This window comes from Cyanistes caeruleus, chromosome 10, assembly GCF_971803275.1.
Source record: "Cyanistes caeruleus chromosome 10, bCyaCae1.hap1.1, whole genome shotgun sequence".
NCBI classification, from domain to species: Eukaryota; Metazoa; Chordata; class Aves; order Passeriformes; family Paridae; genus Cyanistes; species Cyanistes caeruleus.
Window position 1 is genome coordinate 13,738,510 of NC_141710.1, and position 16,915 is coordinate 13,755,424.

Genomic DNA, 16,915 nt, shown 5'->3' on the forward strand with positions numbered 1-16,915 from the left:
AAAATGTAGTCCCTGCTTTTTATGCAAGCACACTATAGTTTCTAATACCTGTGTTCTACCAGTGGCTAAAAACTGAAATATCTGTAGCGTTCTCACGATAACTTTTGAGATGTTATTTGCATTATTATTTAGTAGTGCGAGCTCATCAATGGAGCCATAGTGAGATTTATGCACCACTGTGTCCCACTGAATTATTGTTTGGGTACGTGCTGTCCCTCTGCACTGAAATAAATTTTTATTTTGGTTTACCTTGTTTTCAGATTAAAATGAGTTAACACATCTAGCAATGTCTCAATTTATGCCAGCTCCATTTATCTTTTCAAATTATTTAAGCTTTGTTTACTGGGCTAAGATTTATCTAATTGGGTACATGATATTACTAAGTATTTTGTGGCATGTAAACACTTGAGTCATATGCATCACAGTTCTTCCTTTACCATTTTTATGCTACCATTTTGCTGTCTAAACTTACTTAAACCTACTCAGTTTGAAAGAGCACGTGCTTGCAGTCCTTACGGCACTTCTTTGGAAATGTCAGGTAATATTCATTATTTTTCACTGGTTTGAGTTTTCCCTTCTTTTCTCTAATGTGAGTCAGGAACTGACCCCTTAGAGTGTGCCCCACAAAAGCTGGATTGTCAGACTTGCTGCAAGGTTATGAAAACTCACCAAAGAAATGGGGATTATTTTATTAGTGGTTTTATGCGTTATTTTGAGTAGATTTTCCAGGAACAATTGTGTTAGTTTATTAAACAGAAGTCTCAAAAATCAGATACCTGTTGCATTTTCATTTTTTATTTTTACAAACATCTGTATCGAGTCCAAGACACTTGCCCTTGCATGTTCATGGGATAAATCTGCCCATTCCCATGCTAGCTTGATATGTGTAACACCAAAGAGCAGCTCTTCCCTCATACCTAGTGCTGCACTTTTGTCCTGGCATCTCTGAATGAGAGCCCCTCATTTACAGCTCTGTGTTGGCTGCTAAGCAAGGAGGACACCTTGACTTTGGATCTCACTGTGCTGTCCTTGATTGGCCAGATCCAGAATTGTTCTCATCTCAAACATGCTGCTGAAGCATTTGCAGAAAGAGGACTATTATATTTTTGTGCTATTACCAAAGTACTGGAGAACCACCAGTTCTGTTTTAGGGCTTCACTGTTAAAACTACTTCTGGCCTTGTTCCAGCAGGGCTACAGGCTTGCTCTCTGATGATCAGGTGTAGCAGAGGACTGAAGGACAACTCTGGGTGAAGGGGAGAGGTGACAGGTGTAGTCCCAGCTTGGTATCTGCCCTGACATGGCACTGTAGTCTTTCATGATGGCTGTGGAGCAGGGATTGCTGAGGAATGTGATGGAGCAATGATCCTGGGTAACGGGGGACGTGGAGAAGGGCAGTTTAATCTAGCTTGTTGCTATGACTTTGTGCATGTGCAAGGTCCTGTCTAAAACAGCTTATAAATTAAGGACATAGTGATGATTTTTCAGCCTAAGTCACAGCAGACAACAAAAGTTCAGCATGAATCCCAGGGATGTTAGCAATATCTTCCATCCTTCTAACCATGCTGAACTGCACACTACTGGCTTTGCTTCTAGCCAAGTGCTAGATGTTTTTCAGCATATGAAGTAGAGTTGACTGGAAAATAAGAGCTATCATTTCATGAAACATTTAGCATTTTAACTGTATTTTTTTTTCCTTTTCTATTCAAGAGTAAAACTGAAACTATGAAGTATTTATTGAGGGCATGAAAGACTCCAGATGCTCTCAAAATTATTAGTTTTGCTGCATGTACTTGATAGATTCTCACACCTAAACAGCATTTCTTTTGCTCTGCCTGGTTTATGTGCCTTACTAAGTCTGTATCCCCACTCTTGCATCCCACTGAAGTGCTGGCCAGAAGCCTGTTACATCCTAGAGTGCAGTCTCTGGAAAAATGTCCATCTCATGACCTGGTCAGAGACACTTGGTCACTTCTTCCAGGTATTGGGAGAAACTAAAGCAGAAAAGGCTTTGAAGTGTGGTGTGGGAGTAGGTATCCATGCTTGAGCACAAAGTAATTCAGTTAGAAATTCACCCTTCTGCTGGGTTCCTATTTGTCCCAGAGGGAACTGCTTTTTAGTGCACTATTAGAGTTTATTCAGGTGAAAGAGTTCTTTTGAACAGCTTTTGTGTATGATAGTACTGTTTTGTTGAGGGAGTTTTTCTGTGCTCCTGTGCTTTCCAGCCTCTTGTTGTGGGTTTTGTGTAATTTCATGAATTGGAGACAGTTCTAAGAAGAGCATTTTCCCCTAACTATCCTTGCATGTGAAATAAGTGCCCTACCTTTCTCTGTGCAGTGCCAACCCTGAGGTTTGAGTCTGCAGCTGTAACAGTAATAGTTTAAAAATGGGTAAAAAAAAAAGGGGTACCTTGAGTTTCAGTGGAGCGCCCTTTGCAGGAGGCTGGTGCCTTGGGGTAGGTGGAAAGACGGAGGCTCCTTCGTTTACAGCGTGTTCATAAAGGAGCACCCCTGTCTGGGCAGCCGCACCCACCGGTGATTTAAGAGCAGAGGTGTCTCTTCTTCCCGGCCCCACGGTTCCAGCCCCCGGGAGGGCCGCGCTCGGTGCCCCCGCACACGGTGCCTTTTATCGCCGGGCCCCTCGGTCACCGGCCCTGCCCGGCTTGGTGTGCCGCCCGCCGGGGCCATCTCCTCCGTCCCCGCCGGGACTCGCAGAAGTTGGGCGCGGCGGGCCCGGGCCCGGTGGCGGGGGCAGGCGGCAGAGCCCCGCCGGAGGAGCGGAGCGGAGCGGAGCGGGGGGGTCCCGGCGGCGCTGCCCGCCCCGGCGGGGGCTGTGCCGGCAGGGGGCAGGGCTGGGAGCCGGCCGCGCGTGTTTCTAGGGCTTGACGTCCTTCCAGGCAGCCCGCCCCGCTTCCCGGCACGGCCGGCCCTCCGCCGGCGGACAAGTCCCGAGAAGTGGCGGCGGGGCCCCCCTCCCTCCCCCGGGCGCGGCGGGGCCGCGGCGATGGGCCGGGAAGTTTGGCGGCGAGGGGGCCCGGCGCCCCGCCGCTGAGAGCCGGTTCTCCGGGGCCGGTCCCTTTTCCGAGGAGCGGGAGGGCGCCACAAAGTGAAATCCATGAGGATTCTCGGGCTTCTCCTGGAGAAAGGCTCGCATATGCTGCAGTGTCTCTGTGGAAGGCGCCTGAGATCCAGCCACAGCCCAGGTGGGGAGCGCGCGTCCTTGTCCCCGCCGCCCTCGCTGCCGGCCGGGCGGCGCTCGGCCCGCGCTGGCCCCGTTTCCCCGCCGTGTCCCCCGCGCCTCCGCCGCGCACAGGTGGCCGGGCCGGGCCGGGCCGGGCCGGGCCGGGCCGGGCCGGGCCGGGCCGGGCGCTGTCCCCGGTGCTGACCCCGCCGCGCATCCCCGGACCGAGTCCGCGTTAGTTCGGCATCGCCCACACCCCGGCCCCCACCGCCCCCAGCATCCCCACCCGCTGCATTCACAACCCGGCCCCCTCTGCCCGAGGCCTGGCCCCCACCCCACCCTGTGCTTAATCCCGCCTGGAGCCCCCACCCACACAGAGCCCCCACGTGTGTCCTTTGTTCTCACAGAGACTCCTGTCTCACACATGACCCTGATCATTGTTCCCTATCCCACCTGCAGCCTACTCAGGTCCTTTTTCTTCTTATGGGAACCCTGTATTTGTCGTCCCACCCGCAACCCCCAACTTTGCCTCCCATTACTACCTGGCCAATATGGGGATAAACCTTCCCCAGAGTGCCAGTGGTCCCACACAACTCTAGGGTTGGCTCCACTCTAAGGACTCTCTGTACTTTGTCCTTCTGGTAGTAGCAGTGTTGCAGTGGTTTCCTGATGGAGGGTGTTGAATGTGTTTTTGAATGGGGATGTACTTAGAAGCAAAGAGAAATCCCTGCCTGCTCCTGATGGGGGGCCTGAGGAGACTCAACTCCTCTCTCAGCTCCTAGCCTGTTGGAGAGAGAGCTTTTCACTAGGATGGAAAGGAAGCACAGTGGGGTGAATTTCTGAATGATATTCATGATCCTAAGCACTTCCCTGAGAACTTGAAGAGAGAAATAAGTGCATGAGTGCCTTGGTTTGGTGTGGTGCTACCCCTAGATCTTGTTGAAGCTTTTAAAGTGTTTCTGCAATTTCTTCTGTGCTGCATGTGTTTCTTTCATGAATCTGACTTTCCCTCTAGAACACTGGGTAAATGCCTGTGGAATTAAATCCTGTGTTATTGATGTTATTGTTAAGATGTGTAGAAGCTACTGAGTGGATGCTTATGAGAATGTCTTTTAGAGTATTCTTTCCTAATTGCTTGTGTTGGGGTTTTTTTGTCAGATCTTGGTGCTAGAAGAGAAAAATGTCCTTGCCTCCAGTGCAAATGCTCAGTGTTCTCATGAAGAGAAAGGCTGTTCTTGGGGGAACCCAGCTTCTGAGGTAGCCTGGATTCCCTTATGGCCTTGCTAAGGAAAAGCTGTTAATGGTATAGCCACCTGTTTATGCCTCAGTAGCCTCTTCCCTCCCATGGCACTCTGACGTACAAGTTTCTGCCTGTGACAAGCTCATGGCAACAGGGGAATCTTTGGGAGAAAATGCTGGACTCTCTTCAAAGCATCTTCTGCCTTGCTGTGAAGAGCAATATGAAAAGTAAATGGAATAGATTGTGGCTGCACACACTTGTCTCTTTTCAGTGAACAGCTGTAATGGAGTTTTCACCATAGTGCTGTGTGTGTTTGTGTCTTTTGGAAACCAGGAGCAGTAAAGAGATCAATAAGCTACTGATTAAAGTGGGGTGGTGTTCAGGCCATGGGGGATGCTAGGCTGTAAGTTTAGTGAAATAGAAGTCAATGATACTGTCCTAATAGTGTCCTGGCTGAGCTGGTTTGGCTTTACAGGTGGATCCTGTGTTGGAATGTACTTGATGCATATGTGGTGCCTGAGTCCTTTCTTACCTCCCCTGTTCTGATGAATGATGCTGAACATTGTGTAATCTTTTTATTTCCTGATGTTGTGCTGTAAGGAGACAGTCTATGGGAATGATCTCCAATTGTTATCTCCAGCTGAGCTTATTTTCCAGGTACTAGCCCCATGCCACCGTGAGCCTGACTACTCCAGATGGGTCTGTTGCTTTGAGTCAGGATGCTAAAATACATTCCCTCTCCTTGGATGTGTTTTTTTATTTTCCATTAAGGCTGGGGTTTATGTTCTTGAAAATCACACAATAAAAACATAAACTTCCACCTATAAAAGGGTTACTTTGGGGTGGGCCTGCTGGAGGATAAATCTCCTTGCTACTTCTTCAAAAGGTGAGCGTGCCCCAGGAGACAGGTGTATACTCTGGGAACAACCCTAAAGGTGCCATGCTGTGCCCAGCTGGGCTAAGCCAGTCTGAGATGTAAACCAGCAAAAGGATTATAAAATTATGGGAGTGGAAGGACTGTGGAAACAACAGCGATGGGACAATGTTGGGAGATACTTCCATCTCCTTGATCCTCTGAAGTTATTCTGACAGATTGACCAAGCCTTTTGCCTCCCTCGTATCTGTGTTTTCTTTAATGCAAACAACTCATAAGGATGTAAGCACGCCTTTAAAGTGAGATTCATATTTGTGTATTGTGCTGACTCAGAACCTTAGACCACTCCTGATTCTGACAGAAGCTAATGCATGATGCTTCAAAGAGAAACCTTGAAATGTTGAAGGTAGTTGTATAGTACTGTACAGCTCTATTGTGATGTTAGCAAGATTTCTTTACTGCTAGTGAAGACCTCTCACCTCCTTAGTTTAGCTAACTCTAGCCTGTTGTTTTCTTATGCTCCACTTCTGAGGTGTGCAGACCTTGTCTTAGGGGCAGGCTATGGCTGATTGAACAGCACCTTGCAAAATGGGGCTTAATGGGTCTCCAAACCACCACAAAAGTGCAAGTAATTCATAGCAATGCAGAGTAAGAGATTTATCCTCTTCCTTTGTGAACTTCTTCGCAAGTATCATAGCACAGCAACATCCTATATCATCTTTCAGGTGCTTCACTTGTTATCTTCGTTCCAGAGTTTGCAAGCTGAGATTGTGTGCACAGAGATATTTCCCATTGTGATGGCGCAACCACAGTTAATTTTTTTAAGTGCTTTTTTCTTTAGTTATTTTCTCTGCTAACACTCTTTTCCCCTTTGCTTAGGTGATATGGTTTGCCAGTCCAGATTTTTCTTTTTCTTTTGACAAAATTATGAAACAGATAGCTACTACAGTGTTAAGTTCAAGGTAAACATTAAATAATGACTGCATTGTTGTAGCTGTGAATAGAGTTGTGAAAAACTATTTTGGGTGACCTGTATGTGGTTTGCAGCCACTCTGATATAAAAGGCCCTGTACTCATAGACTGCATAACAGCAGCATAGAGATTTTTGCTAGTGAGTGTGTTTCAGTCTTCCTCTGTAAGAATTTACTTGGCTCTGTGAGTGGTTCTGTCTCATGCCCGTCCTCCCCTTGGCTCCTGTACAGACTCTCCTGTGGGATGCATCATTGCTAAAACCACAGATACTTCTCACGTCAACCAGCAACAGCATTCAGCAGCAATGCATTTTCAGCTTTATTTTCAGTAGTAGAGGTTTGGTTGTATCCAGAGACTGATCTATTCTCAAACATTCATAAGAGTACTTCTCAGTCTAAGTCCCTATTTTGCAAATTGATGCCTTCAGTACAAATTAAGCTCATATTGAAAGTTCATCCTGAACTTGGCTTCCATGGGAGTCTTATACTGGTGAAATTTGGAGATGCTCCTGGAAATATACTGATTGATGCTGGCTTTATGGCAAATAAAATTATGTCTGGCACAGTAGGTCTTCATTTTCTCCAGGCATCACAACACTAAGTTTGATATTTGGGGCAACAGGACAAGCATTTTGTTCAGGTAGGCAGGGTCAGGCTGTGCCTCTGCCATTAGCCAGTCTGTTGCTGCCCATATACATCTTTGCATTTTCTCTGAGACTATCTGGGGCACTGCCATAACGTGTCTGCACGTGCAAGACATCTACAGATGCAAATTGAATCACACACATAGAAGGTACAATTGCATATTCAAGAATAGCATTTGGCTTATGAGCAGAACAGGCGCTCCTTTGTTTGCTTGTGCAGTCATCTGTGCATCCATCTACATTTTATTTACATACACTAGTTCTTGAAAATTTTCCCACTGCTGTTTATTCAAGTAAACAGCAAGTTACAGTGTACAGCAAATTCTGCACAGTTCAGCTTCAAATTACTGGAAGCAACAGCTCTGTGTATGTGAGCGACAGATAGTGAAAGCTGCAGCTCCTTGCTGAGTTCAGGGAGCACGGAGAGGCTTTGATCTGTGGCAGCTCAGAGTGTGGATGTGCATTGCTGGTGGGAAATGGGAACAGTGGCTCAGTGGTGCTGAGCTGGAGCTGGGAGTGGGTCCCAAGGCTGAGAAGCACTGGGATCTGACTGGGGGTCATTGGTACATTCACCCACACCAGGTGTCTTACCCACCTTTCTCTGCCACTGTTACAGAACATATTTTGTTCAGGCTTGCTCTTCCTGTTTTGTGTTTTTGGAAAAGTAACACTTGCTGACCAGTAGAAGTACCTGCACTGTTCTGGGATAATGTCTATTGTTGACACTCATATGCTAGTGGAAAGAATACCTTTGTCTGATTTAGTTTAATTCACCTGGGAAATGAATTAAACAAAACTCCAAAAAATCTTTTTTATTATAACAGGAGCACCCCTCTGGGGTATTATTCAAGAATAGCTATAGCATTTTAAATCCACACTTTCCTTTATTCTGAAGTAACCCTCTCATGCAGACATTGGCTGAGCATCTCTCCTGGAAGCCCACAGTGCTTGTGCATCTTGTAAAAAAACTTGTGCATCAGTAAAAAAAATCTGTCCTGACTGAGCTAGAAATTATGAATTTTTTAGTGTTTTTATTTGGTGGAATTATTTGGTTTCTATCATACAAAAATTCCAGATATATAAATGATAATGAACTTAGTTATATGCATATAACTTTTTTAAGTGCTTGCAGCCAGTTCTGTGTAGTTATGTAAAGGAAAGTCTTTGATATTATGCAGGATTATTTTTTTCAGTTTGCAATAAATTATTTCATAAATCTTCAAAAGAAATGCAGGTCCAGGAACTCCCTGGGTGTAAAGTGGCTTAGCAATGCAGAGCTGTCAGCCGGATGTCCATTGCTGGATCTTCACTCAGTCTTCTGAATACTGAAACTTGTCTGGTCCTACCAGAGTATCACTGATATTGAATCATATTTGGAAAATGTTTTCATTTCTGTGAATGAACAAATACAAGCAAAATAAGAGTCATTTGGATTTTCTTAAGTACCTGTAATAAGAATGATAAAAAGTACTCTGAAGAAGAGGTTGGCTGATCTATGGCTCTTCTCACCTAACGGTTTGCATGGTTTTTTAAAGGAATAAAGCTTAACTTCCTTTATTTCCCATTCTCAGCCAAGAAAAGAGTAAGAGTTTGTCTGAAGTTTAACACCATGTACAATTGTGATGCACTATAAACCGAAAGATTTATGGGAAATGTTAACCAACAATATAATGAAATAATGTTTCAGCTTTTCCATTGGTTTTCCTGAATGACTGTGTGTATAAAACTGTGTTCCTGTTTTTCCACTTGAAGAGTACCCGAAGAATCTGGGGTCAAAGGCAGATATTTAAAGTTGATGATTTTCAGAGCAGATGCTTTCATTTTAACAGCTGTTTGACTGTCATTAGGTCACATCTGTCAAAGACCAAGAAGTACTTCTGGAGACAGAAGTCTCCAGAGTCTCAGCTCACTGAACCATCTGAGTGCACATTTAACTCTATGCATGTACCTAGTCCCAACCAGAACCATTGTTTCAGATGAGTGGAATGTATCATCCCTTGTTTTCCCTGTCCACAGAGTATTGACAGTAGGCTCGTTTTCTGTTTCCAGCAGATCCTTCTGGAGGTATTTCACAGCCATCAGTTCCCAGATGGAAAGCTCTGTTCATTAAAGAAATTGAAATCTTCCTGCTTTGTTTGTGAGAGTGATCTACTTCTGGCTCACTGAACTTTATCTCAAAACCAAGCCACTTATCTTTCCATAGCCCTTTCTGCTGCTTTCCAGAAGTAACCTGTTTAATTTTTTATCAAACTGATGCTAGTTTTAAATTTTTTAGTCCAGGTTGTACATATATCATCAAAAGTTCAGCATGGTCTGAAAACTAGATGAGATTTCTTGTAGAATATATAATTTTTTCAGTTGTAAAAGACCTCTAAGATTACTGAGTACAACTATTAACCCAGCACTGCCAAATCCACCACTGAGTATAACATCTGCATGTCTTAAATACCTCAAGGGATGGTGACTCCACCACTTCTCTGGGCAGCCTTTTCTAATGCTTAGAAACTCTTTCAGTGAAGAAATTTTTCCTAATATACAACCTAAAGCTCCCTGATGCAATTTCAGGCCATTTCCTCTTGTCCTTACCTTGCTACAGCCTTCTGTCAGGGAGTTGTAGAGAGCCGTAAGGTCCCCTCTGATTCTCCCTTTCCCCAGGTTAAACAGCCCTACCTCCCTCAGCCACATAGGACTTGTTCTCTAAACTCTTCCCCAGCTCTGTTCTGAAGCTGGATGGAGCACCTCAGTGTCTTTCTTGAAGTAAGGGGCCCAAAACTGGACACAGGAATTGAGCTGTGGCCTCATAAGCATCCAGTCCAGGGGATGATCACCTCCCCAGATGCAATGGTAGTGCACAAAGCTTCCAGTTGTGTGAATAAATGTTTGCTTAATAGGCCTTTAAATAATTCTTCTTCCCCTTGGAGGAAAAGAGATGTGTAATGTTTAATAATAAAAATAGTGTTTCTTCCCATAGCCTGAAATGGCATGGAAGGAGGTAATCATGTTTTGTATGGCAAAGCATTTTTCTAAATGGCATGTTTATGCCTTTCTAGCATGGTGGCTGCAATTGGCTGCTGGGCCGATTTGCATGTGCTAAATTGCAGTCCTGGGGATCTGTGAAAACAACCCAGCAAAGCCAATCTCAGCTGGGAGCATGGAAGCTGCTGCTAAATTTGTGATGAGCCACCCCCAGCCCCAGCGTGAGTCATTATCATTGTTTTGTTTTCCAGAAGTCGGTACCAAATGCTTCCAGGATCCAAAACGTGGATTATCTCTGGAATTGTATTTGTTCCCTCAAAGCTTTGTTTGTTCCAGATAAGAAGAAAGAATAGGAAAAAATCTGTTTTAAAAAAAAGAGGAAATAATTGTTTCCTTATTAGTGTTCTCTTCCTGCTTTTAATGTGCACTCACAGCCATTTGTTCACTTGAAGACTCACTTGTGCATGGCCCAGCAGTTGCTGCTCAGTCCTAATCAGTTTGCTTTTGCTGCCAAGGGCATGGAGGGTAACAGTAAGTACAGTAGGATGAGGCAACATGACTGAAGTCATTGTTCAGCTCTGGCAGAGCTGAGGTGGGGAGTTTCAGCTGCCCCTTCTTCTATTTGCCTTGCTTTTTTCTCAGCGAGTGTTTTTATGAAGCCCCAGCTGTGTGTGGGACCAGCTGGGGCATCCATTTGCTGCAGGTCAGGAGTGTTTGATCTGAGGAGTGCACTGGCCTGGTCCCTGGGCTCCTACACCTGATGCCCACCTGCTGGGGTTGCTGGTCCTTGGGGAGAAAGGACAAGGTGTTGAGAGAACAAAGGCCCTGGCCCTGTGTTGGGATTGTGACAAAAAGTCAATTTGTTCTCAACTTTTTAGTCCTTGTTTAAGGTTGTCTTCTCAAATAGACTTCTTTGATGTGCCGTGGACTGTGCAAGTTTACCTGCAGGGACTGTGGGTGGGATGAAGAGGAAATGCTGGGTCCTGCAGAGAAAAGGTCCAGGAGTAGGAAAATGCATGTGTGTGGGCATACAGAAGCATATAGAAGTGATTAAAATTCAAAACTTCAACATACAGTGGGTGGAAAGGACATGGACAGAGTGGGAGGCCTACATGAGCATGGGAGTGGAATAAGGAGCTAAGAGCACCGAAAAAGAGGAATGGAGAAAGGGGAACTTCTAGTGAAACTGCCTTAAAAATGTAGCTAAATATGCTGTGCTTGCTTTGTGGATAGGAGTATCCAATCTGGTGTTCCCTCCTCTGCCTTACTGATTTTCAGGATGGGGAGGTCTGCTGGAAGGATCCAATGTCCAGAGGGAAGGACAGGCAATAGAAATCTTCCTTATGGGGCATGGGGGTACAGCCAGACATGCTTGCACAGAGCATTCAAACTGGAAAAGCACAAGGATCATGAGTGTCCATGACACTCCACAATGCTCAAGCCTCTCTATGATGTTGGTGTGTCTGCAGAAAACCACTGGAACGGTTGGTCCTCCGTGCTGCAAGTTCCTTCTCAAGTTCTGGATTTCCTCTTTTGTTGCAATGTGACATGAAAACCAAACCAAAGAAAATAATGATTCTGCTGCTGGTGGGACTGGACAGCCAATGTGCTGCCACTAATTTTTCTGAGTTCCTGTGACTTAGTGTTGCCATTTTTTATCCTCTTCTGTGGCATTTTGGTGGCAGAGAGAGAGGCACGTGAGCCTATGTTGAAGCACAGCAGTGAAATTCAGGCACAGACCCTGATGGACTGGGACACCTTCCTACACCCCAGTGCATGGTGCTCTCCTTGCTCTCAGTTCTGTGTGCTCAGACCCTTTACTTCCCTGCTGCTTCAGTTTAGGAAGAGCATATCCAGGAAGGGTATCCTGGGTGGTGTTATTTGTGAGGCTGGAGAGACTCTTAGATGTAGTTTTTGAAAGGCTGATTTCCCCAGGTGTTTATGCTCAGTGCAAACAGGGTATAATCTTTGTAAATATTCAGTTGGCTGATCAGACAAATAAGTATTTAAATATTCACATATGGCTTAATGTCCTGTGGCTGTGCTTGGGTGTTCCTCTCTAAAAACTGTAATTTACCTTTAATGGATAAGACAAAGAAACCTGGTTTGCTTTTTTCTCTGTTTCTGCATTTGCTGGAGTTTCTGTGATGAATCCTTTACTGTGCTCACCCTTAACCTGAAGAGGCAGTTGTGGGAATATAAATCATGTTCCCAGATTTGTGCAGGCTGCTCAGCAATGAAATGCACTCTCCCTGCCCCTCCTCTTCCCTGCTAAATGGCTGACACACATCTTAAAACATCTTGCTGGAGATCTGTTTCTGCCCTGAAACTCCTTCATAGCAGCACCTTGGCTGAGAAGACAATGTATGTGTGTTTCAGGGTTGGTTTGGGGCTTCGTTTTTGAGGTTAGAATAGGTTAGAGTTAGAATAATCAGATTTCTTCAGATGGTGTATGAGGTATGATTAAGGAGGACAATTAAATGGGAACATGTCCTTTCCTGAGGAAACACTTTAGTGAATGAATTTCCCACTTGTTTGGTGTTTCTAGCAAGTGGTGGGACTTGCTAAGGGTTCTCCTATGAGAGCTTCTCTCTTATTCACTCACAGCTTGTGCCCTTTGGGTCAATACTTCTCTGTCTAACATGCTGTATGGAAGGGTGGTGCTCCCACCTCCCAGCAAAGGTCAGAAAATGCACTTTCTAAATGATAGTGTGCTAAATATAAAAATACTCAAACCAGAGGCTTTTCTTTGTTAGTAGTGAGAAAAAAACAACAACTCCAAACTGGCAGAAAGATCCAGACAGGCACATTGCTTTGTGAAACAGCTATGGGTGCCTCTTGGGGACTGTGCTAAGGACTGTCCTGGCATAAGGCTGTGTCTACTCACTGCTTATGTTCATGGCCACTGAAGAAAAGGGTTTCAGTAAGAAAGTGGAGTTTTGACAAGGGACTGGCAGGGTGCAAAGAGAGAAATGCAGAGCCCTGAAGTATGTTGGGAAGACAGTTATGGGTCTAATTCCCACCCAGAGTGGGGACAAAGGCCTAGTAAATCCTGCTCACCCAGCCCAAAGGCATCACTTCTCTTTTTTCTCCTATCCCCCTGCTCACTCCTGTGCGCTCCGGACTCACTGCAACTCTCAGGCTCCCTGCTGCTTCTTTGCTCCCAGTCAGTAGAAGAGGAGGAGAGAAAGGCATTGAATCTCTATTATTTATGGGAATGTTGTTCATTTGCCTGCTAAAATGCTGCTGGGATTAAACGTTAGAGGAATGATGTGCTTGTTACTCAGCGAGAACATGTTGCCCCACTAACTGCCAAAGGACAGTCTTCTGTTTTAGCACTTCTACAACTGCTCATTAAGCTTTGAGACTAAGAGCCAATATGTCTTACTCCCTACTTCATCTCTGCTTTATCCACAATGGTGTTGTGTTGTAGAGACAGATCTTCATTTGGTTTAGTGTATCCTGGAAAGAATTATTTGGAAAAAACCAAAGGAAACCTCTGAAAAGTCACCAATTTAAAGATACAGGGAAATAGCATCAATTAAAAGAAAAATGTAGGAGCAATTTATCTGGGCCAGAATAAAGTGTCCATCTAGCCCAAATGCCTTCTCCATCTACATCAAAGAGTTAGGAAAGAGGAAGAAAATATGATCTGTCCCCCAAATGCTCTCCCAGCTGCTAGCTATTTTCAGCTTAGAAAATTATCTGAGTCAGACATGGTTCAATGTACGTAAGAGTTCTCAGTGGATTTTTCTTCTGTGTACTTGACCGGTCTCCCCTTGAGTTCACGTACATTTTTAGCATCATAGTGTCCTGTGGAAAGGATTCCCCCAGACCTGTTACATGAAGAAGCCTCTCTTTTCCTTTGTTTTGAACTTGATTCCTGCTAGCTTGGGATGAGGCTTTCCAGAGACCAGTACTGAACAAGATAGTGAAAAACAGACCCTATCCTCCTCTTGTGCTATTTGTGATTGCAGAGACCAGAAGCATACTCCTGCTAAGACATCTCTCACAGTTTGAAGAGTCTTGGATCTTCTTATTGCCTCTCTCTAAACCATTCCCAGTTAGAGTAAATGCTTGTTGTAATGAGAGGAGCACAACAGCACTCTTGCCTCAAGTAAGGCATTGCTTTTCTTTATGCCCAGGGGCTCAAAACCATTGGGGTCAATTCATCTGGAGAGACAGCAGTTGTCATGTGGGGTACAGAAAGGAAAGCAGGATGGTGAGTAGGCTGTTTTAGCCAAATGATGAGTTCTGTAGCTGTCAGTCCCTACAAGCTTGTGATTAAAGTAGCATGTCAAGCTGTGGGTGGACACAGCCTCAGTGAGCCATTGAGCCGCGTCAGGAGATGAGGATGGCCGTGCCGGAAGCGCTGTGTGTGACGAAGCGTGGGGGATCACCTTGAGACACGATTTCAGCTTTTGGATGCTTTGAGCTCTGTTTGGCATGATGAGCTGTGCTGGCAGCTGGCTGCCCATGGACCAGGGCAAGAGTGAAGGAGCTGGTGTGATATGCTTCCTCTCACATCCAGAGGAGAGAAATCTCCCAGGATACCTGGGGGATAACTGAGGTCCTTTCATAGAATATCCCAAGCTGGAAGGGACCTACAAGGACCATGGATATCCAGCTCCTGTTTTTGTATACATCTGCATTGTGAGATGAGCTGCAGCTTAAACCCCACTGATTGCACTAACAAGATCTCCACCGAGTGTAGGGAAAGCCAGGGAGAGCTGCTCATCCTTACATTTAGGCTGTGGGTACCTGCACATAACTCCACCTTGGGTGCCACCAAACCTTTCTCTGCCTTATCGCCTGTCTGAAGTGTGGGGACAATTCTGCCTTCTTTGCAAAGTACCTCTAGGACTAACCCAGGACCTGTGTGGACAACTGAAGGACTGTAAGTCTCAAAGCTGTTTAATAGTACTCTGTCTGTACACTGGAAGTGGGGAAAGGGGCTAGGATTTTAGGTATTTAAGAGAAGACGCACCATGAGAATTTTAGAGTACAGTTGATATTCCTCATTTATGCTTTAAGAGGCATTTGAGACTCCCAGCCATTCAGTAAGCACCCATTAAAAGCACACACATTACAGATTTCTCATGTAAAAGTATTTAATGTTCAGTTAGGAGTGCAGCTTGCCAAGGAGAATATGCTGGCTACCTATTAAGAGAAACAGATGAAGGCAATTGATTTCTAAGGGTTAAGTATGACCTGGTAAGCCAAGGCCTGCAGCATTAGCAAGTGCCAGGCAGCAGCTGGAATAGCTCAGTGATGGATAACAAGTGCCCTGTCCTTCCATTCCTCCCAAGAGAGCCTTGCTCAGTGAAGGTTTCTAATGCCGAATCAGCAACAGCACAAAGGGCTCTCTAAAGGGCTCAGAGTTAACGGCTTCTGCACACTAAAGGTTAACAGTGGTATCTCAGGAGGTAGATTTCAGAGGAAAAAGGGGTTTTTAACTGTTGTTTGGGGTTTGCTTATCCTCTCTATATTACCTGCAACAGTGTGCTAACAGATAGGCAAAGTGGGCTGTGACCTCAATCAGCTAGTTAATTTTAAGCCCGTGCTTAAGTGATTTGCTAAAACTGTGCTTATTCAGAGAAAGAAAGCTGATTGTATTTTCATTGCTCAAGCTAGGTGAATTATAACAGCTAAGTGATTTTAATGATGGAGGGGCATATTATGCTTTTGAAGCAATTATTTACATTCCCATGAAGAACATTAGCATCAGTCAGTATGTGTGATGATTGATAGCCATGTTCATACTTTGCTAATAACCCCCTGAAAGCTACTTGAAATACTGTATTGTGCATTTACATTTTTCTCTCCGTAATTTTAAGATGAGCAGAACTCATTAAACCAAAGTATTTTTATGTCTTGTGTCAATAGAAAATGTTCTTTTAAATGTTCAGAAGGAATTGGCTACAGAAATATGGGAAAGAGGGAAGAGATTGTTTTCCTTTCGTGTTCAGTACATTCTTCATCCTTTTGCTTTTTGATGACTAAACTGTTCTGTATTTGCAATTGAAAACTGTTGATTGGAAACTCTTGTGAGACTAACATAAATGGGGCTTGATTTTGAAAAATACATTCATGATCATTTGCCTAATTTGTGTGTGCAATTAGCATGATTGCCACTGGAAATGGCCATCTGAGAACCGACTGATGGAGACTTCTGTCTTTTTCTGATCTGTTTTCTCTCCCTCCTGATTAAGGTGCCAACTTTTATGATGTCTAAATATTACCCATGGAAGTTTAATTTGGTAATATGTTTGCTGATATCCTTTCATCTCTTACCTCTCCACTTTCAGGTGTTTGTTAAAAGGCTGAGAATGATTATTCCCTTCTGCTTCCTTCTCAAGTCCACTTGACGCAACGTAAAAGAGGTTCTTTCATCTAAATTGTTGATCTTGCAATTTAGAGAGTCAGATCTCACTGGAAACTCTATAGACTCTTACATGGCCGTAGCAATATTTAAGTAGTTTCCAGGTATGCACAAAGGATTACAGCTCTCATCTGTCAGGTCTCTTACTCCCTCCTGAGGAAACCTCTACTCACAGGGGACATTTATTTGTGACAGGGTGGAATTGTTTCATTTTGCTTTGTTTTAAACATGATGAATTAAGAAGGTAAGATAGATGAGTCTCTAGAGTATTCCCTTCAGGGAAGCTAAGAAACCTGGTTCAGGTTAGGGATTTGAAGGGCGTATCAGCTCAAGACATCTTTGAGCTGATTTGGAGTCTTTTTTGTAGGAGCATGGTATCAAGGCTGCAGTTCCTCAGTGGCTTCACTGCTGGGTAAGAGAAGGGAATGAGCTTGTGAACCCAACCTCTGGGGGCAATACTCTTATTCCCTCCCAGTGCTGGTGCTGGGAATTAAGCCAGTGGAAAACTAACCTATTCTTATTATTCATATTTTTATAATGAATTGCTTTTAATCAAACTGGCTTTACCCAAGTCATCACGTGCTGCTGCTGCTGGGAGGGAATCAGCAGGAAAGGTGTAGCCTGAGGCAGGGAGAGGAATGGGTGGAAT

The 16,915-nt window shown here is 44.6% G+C and overlaps 1 protein-coding gene across 2 annotated transcripts in view; it reads left to right on the forward strand.

Moving 5' to 3' along the window:
* The window catches only part of FGF12 (fibroblast growth factor 12), a 218,162-nt gene that overhangs the window by 76,483 nt on the left and 124,764 nt on the right, over window positions 1-16,915 (forward strand). Inside the window, exon 1 of one of the 2 annotated variants that reach the window (XM_086843648.1) lies at window positions 2,927-3,201. The exons of the other annotated variant lie outside the window; for it this stretch is intronic. Within the exon in view, the coding sequence (XP_086699774.1) occupies window positions 3,114-3,201 (88 nt within the window). The 5' untranslated portion in view covers window positions 2,927-3,113. Of the gene's footprint in view, window positions 1-2,926; window positions 3,202-16,915 lie in introns of those variants that run through there. 2 annotated transcript variants of the gene reach the window in all.